The sequence below is a fragment of the Mangifera indica genome, chromosome 1 (assembly GCF_011075055.1).
Source record: "Mangifera indica cultivar Alphonso chromosome 1, CATAS_Mindica_2.1, whole genome shotgun sequence".
NCBI lineage: Eukaryota > Viridiplantae > Streptophyta > Magnoliopsida > Sapindales > Anacardiaceae > Mangifera > Mangifera indica.
In genome coordinates, this window is record NC_058137.1 from 14,344,365 (window position 1) to 14,349,470 (window position 5,106).

The following is a 5,106-nucleotide window of genomic DNA, read 5'->3' on the forward strand; positions in this document are numbered from 1 at the left end:
TTTTACTCGGTCTGAAACAGGACATGGGCTTTAACCCAAGGTCTAACTTACTTAAACTCAACCATTATGAATCGATGAACTCTAACACCATGAAACAGAGACTAATTTTACTATTTTTACATTATACTTGTAATAATCTAATTTCTTGTATCTGGAGGAAGTAAATTAGCAATCTAAGATAATAAGGGAACAATTTATCCGTTTCACATACAAGAAAATAACATCCTTAATTCTAATGATTTCTATCGAATTGGACCTCCTTACCAGACAGTCTGACAACTTTTGGTAGTCAAATTCGGCATACCCCTTTCTATTGATTACTGAAAATATAAATTAAGTTTAATTTGTTGGTATTTTATTATAATTTACACAGGGAAAATCTCTGACAACTGTAATTATTTTATGCAAAAATAAAATTAAACCCAGACTGTTAATATATCTTTTAATTGGAAAACAGAAAACAATGGCAACGATAAATAGCAAAGACCGCGGCAACAACTGTGAGTTTTTTTGCCAACTTGAATTATTGTCACAGGGCCCAGGTCGTAACATTTTAAGGTGCAAGAATCAGTAACTAAATATGCACACGATATACTAGTATTAAAAGAATACATTCAGATTCAGCATTCTTCAGCTCGTTATATGAAATCCACTGACGATTTTGGTTTTGAAAATAAAAAAATTTAACAAGGGCAATATGAGATCCACCACTTATAAATCTTCATAAATGCGGCCAATAGGTCTTAAAGTCCTCTGGCACCCAGTATTTACTCTAGGGATGACTGCCTGGCATCATAACAGCATCTCTAGTTATAATATCGTTCATCACAGTAAATGGATTAGAATATCCCAGCGTTAACAGGACCATCCAATGGGGTATCAAGATCATGCAGTTCCAAAAATGAAGTATTATCACCCAAGAAGCTTTGATTCAGGTAATCGCATTCATAGTAACTCATTGCACCTTCACTGAGTCTACAATCATAGTCCAAATCTCCCAAACCACTGAAAATATCATTACCACTGAAAATATTATTGCCATCTGAATGGGGCAAAACTTCAAGCTGGTGACCACAAATCTGCAATCCAATTAACATATCCCATTTTACTGACACATTAACTCCTCCAAAATTTAGCCACTGGTAAAACAGGAGCTTAGAGAAATCAAGTGAAACAAAAAACAGAAGTATAACAACATAAATTATGGTTCTGGAGTACAGCTTCCATTTAACATGGATCTCCACAAGTCACATGAATTCTGAGAAGTATTGACATCATATCAAAACACCACAATGCCTACACACTAGGTTTTAACATTACACAAGGATGGTAAAAAAAAATAGAAATGGGATAGAAGCTCTTCTAAGCAAACAAGACAACAAGAAAAATCGGAGGAAGTCAATAAAAGCTTTAATGATTAAGTGCAGTAGAAAGATATATCAACCCAACAAGGACTAAACATGGATGCTAAAACAATAAGGGAAAACAGAGACAGAAGCATATAGGAAATATATGCAAACAGCTGTCAAAACACTAGGGTCAAACAAATTGACAGAAAAAGTTGAAGGTTTAGTCAAATCAGTCATTAAATCAGCTGCTACAATAAGAATATAAATATTTAGTGGCATTCATTCAATATAAGCAATAAGAAGGGTAAAGGAGGTTAATACCTCATTTTGACCATTTTCATTCGGCAACGAAGTGCTATCTTCCCTGAAGATCCCTAACATTGTTTCAACGTCATCCACAGGCAAAACAGTATCAACCCTACTAGCTACACCATTATTTTTAGACGTAATTAAAGGCACATTACTAACTGATGAGATAGCATCTGACAGGCAGGACAAGCTAGCAGGAACAGGACTGATTAAGTTAGACACCGGAATAGAATTGGCACCAGCAGACACTAATTCCATACAATCAACATCCTCGTCATCATCCCAATGCTCCGCTTTAAATGGTGCTCCATATTGAGCACCATTTCTTGGCCCAAGACCTTCCTTCTGGAAAACTTTACACAACACATATGAATCCTAATCCACAAAAGAAAAGTAAAGTGATTACACTCTAGAGAGAAAAAAAGGGAAAATAAATTGTCAAAGTATAAAAACACGAGAAAATTAACATGAAAATAAATTGTCGAAGTAAGACTTTGCAAACAAGGGTTAAGATCAACAAAACGTAAATTAACAAAATCTATAGAAAAATGAAGTCATTATGATACTTGAGAATGCACGGTCAGGATAATATGAAAAGGCGTATTTTCTATTAAGAAGGTAGTATGGGCCCGACTGATTGGGTTGATATCTAGTTTCCTCTCAAAGGCAATGAAGATATCATGTAATCTAATAAAAAGAGAGTAAGGGATAATGAGAGAGAAAAAAGAACCACAACTTATGATATAATGTTCAATATATTATAAACAAGTTATAAACAACATCCAGCAAGGTTGACCAATCAGCTACGAAAGCACCACAATTAGTAGAACACTGGATCCTCAACTTGGGTGATGTGGCAAAAGGCTATAATTATGTTATTAACAAGCATAAAAAAGAGAGAACAAAACTCTAATTTAAGTATTAAGTTCACCAAGACTCAAAGCAGCATCAAAATGAACATCAGGCCTTAATGAATGCTTATAATCAGCACAATACTTCAAAGTCCCACTAGATGACAGAAGCAACATTAAATGAATACACATGCATTGGTAAATAGCTCAGGCTGTTAAACAAAATCAAAACTAGGAATTACCTGAATAACACCTTGATTTTCCAGATCCTTGTCCTCAATTCTATACTCATGCACAACCCAATCTGTTCGGTCACCTTTTGGAGCTTTACCCCTATGGAAAACCAAAGTCTTTATCATGCCAACGGTTTTGTTATTGTAATTAACAGGCCTATCCTTTCCAGTGATCTTCCAAAATCCAAACTCAGTGGCACGATTTATTCTAGCTCCACTACCATATTTCCTTTCACGTGGGCTCAGAAAGTACCACATCAAGTCACCAGTTCTCAAACTAGATTTTGCTAAAATACAAAAAACACAAGGAAAAGATGTGAGAAATAACAATAATCTTAATCAAGTATGTAAAAAAAAAAAAAAATAGTCATGTGACCCAAAAAAAAGGTATTGTGTCATATACCTGGAAGATCCCAAGGAGTGCACTTGTATATGTCAACCTCAGTAATAGCATCAGAATGGAATTTTCTACCCATTATTTTCCTCTTTAGATAGTACATGACAAGTTCAACATCAGTGGGATGAAAGCGAAATCCTGGAAGCAATGATGTCTTCCCCATTGTGAAATTCTAAAGGAAGTATCACTTTGAAATAACTTCCAATAATTGTTCACAAGTTGTGAATAATGTATTTGTGCAGATCTTGTATCTTAATTTCTCAACTACCTGGTAAATATTGTTTAACTAACTGTCTTTCTCTTTTGCTCACTTGATCAAATAGAAAATGTGTAAATACTAAACTAACAAATAAAAATTAGAAGAAAGTCACTCAACAGAAAAAGCTGTCAAGTCCAGTGTCGAAACAAGAAATTGCGAGAATACCACAACCTCCCCCGGCTCATAAATCGAAAACCACACCGTAGAAATGATGTAACTTTCTTGCTGAGATCAAAAGACATTTGGTGTGCAATGCAGATCCTGATTTAAACATTATTAGATTCACAATCCAAATAAAACCAGCCAAAAAAAAAAAAGGATAAATCCTAAAACAAATTAAATCAACTTGCCAAACATAAAACAAACCCACAATAATTCATAAATGTTGTCTTTTTCACTTTTATCTATTACAAGAACCGTACAATGAATCAAACCAATAAAAAAAAAATGTTGAAATCAAACCAAACCCAGAAACAGAAACCAAAAATAGTTCACAAAATTGATTTTTTTTACCTTAAATATAAGAAACACAGAAAAAAAATCCAAACAAGACAGAGGTAACAACAATACGAAAATTGATGTGCAACACCCTATAAAATCCCTAAAATTGCAAAGCCATAATCATACTATAACCACTGATAATTCATACCACTTATGACTTCTTTTCACTTGCCTTTATCCAAAAGCAACACCATAAATAAAGATAAAAAAATTGTAAACCTTTTATCAACACAGATACAGGAACTATGTATTGATTCTTTTTCACTTATCTTTACACAAAAACAGAACAATATATCTAATCCAGTCAGAGTTAATAACGATATGTAAGTTAAAAATCAAAACCCAAACTCTAAATCAAAAGCCCTACAAAACCCAATTACCAAAAAAAAAAAAAAGTGACCCTAAAAACCAAAAACGAAAACCCACAAATAAGAAGTAAAAAACAAAAACCCCCCAAAGAACAACGAAACATATAAAACAAATAAAGAGAAATTTGGGAGAAAAATCCTACCGAGACAGAGAGCGCCGGGAGAGGAGAGGAGAGTTGAGAGAGCAAGAATCAAGAAAGAACGCGCGAGGAATGAGAGAGAACTCAATTGTCAGAGAACGAGAACTGGAATGACCCGCAAGCGAATTGTGAGGGTTTATTAATAGAGAAAGCCAATTGGGTTAAATTGTAAAATTGTAACAATGTAAAAATATTTTGGGTAATTAATTAAAATAAACAAAATTTTAAGCGTTTATACGTTTTTAGGCATTCTAGAAAAGTTTTATTAAAATAAGCAAACCGTATTTTGTTTTTTACCATAAACCGACACACATTCTCAGAAAAAATATTTTTACTTGATTTTTCAATATAAGGGTAAAAAAAATACAGTTTGTTTATTTTAATAAAACTTTTCTAGGATGACCTAAAAACGTATAAACGCTTAAAATTTTGCTTATTTTAATTAATTTCCCAAATATTTTAGTCCCAAAAATTAGTAAGTAATCAGCCGGCATAAATATACATTTTTTTTTCTATGCTGGGAAAAATCTGAGCAGTAACTATTCAAAAAAATATTTTTTTAAATCTTATAAATAAGATTATAGAATTTGTATCAGGGAAGTTAAAGTAAATATCCATTTTGCCCCTCTTAAAGCAAAAATGTCTGCTTTTTTAATTTTTATGTCTAAATATTTTTTAAAATATCAAAACTATATTTTA

At 32.8% G+C, this 5,106-nt stretch overlaps 1 protein-coding gene across 2 annotated transcripts; it reads right to left on the reverse strand.

Moving 5' to 3' along the window:
• Positions 1-477: 477 nt before the first annotated feature.
• On the reverse strand, positions 478-4,560 carry LOC123228035 (NAC domain-containing protein 82-like). Of its 2 annotated transcripts, XM_044653228.1 has the most exons (6): positions 4,411-4,560; positions 3,511-3,659; positions 3,146-3,407; positions 2,752-3,029; positions 1,671-2,033; positions 478-1,139 (listed from the first exon to the last, which is right to left on the reverse strand). In XM_044653228.1, exons 3-6 carry the CDS (start codon positions 3,300-3,302, stop codon positions 840-842), a joined length of 1,098 nt encoding a protein of 365 aa, XP_044509163.1. In that variant the 5' UTR covers positions 3,303-3,407; positions 3,511-3,659; positions 4,411-4,560; the 3' UTR covers positions 478-839. The 2 variants fall into 2 exon arrangements, with proteins under 2 accessions (XP_044509163.1, XP_044509172.1); XM_044653237.1 differs by having other exon boundaries at positions 478-1,079; positions 3,146-3,659.
• Between the last annotated feature and the right edge of the window lie 546 nt (positions 4,561-5,106).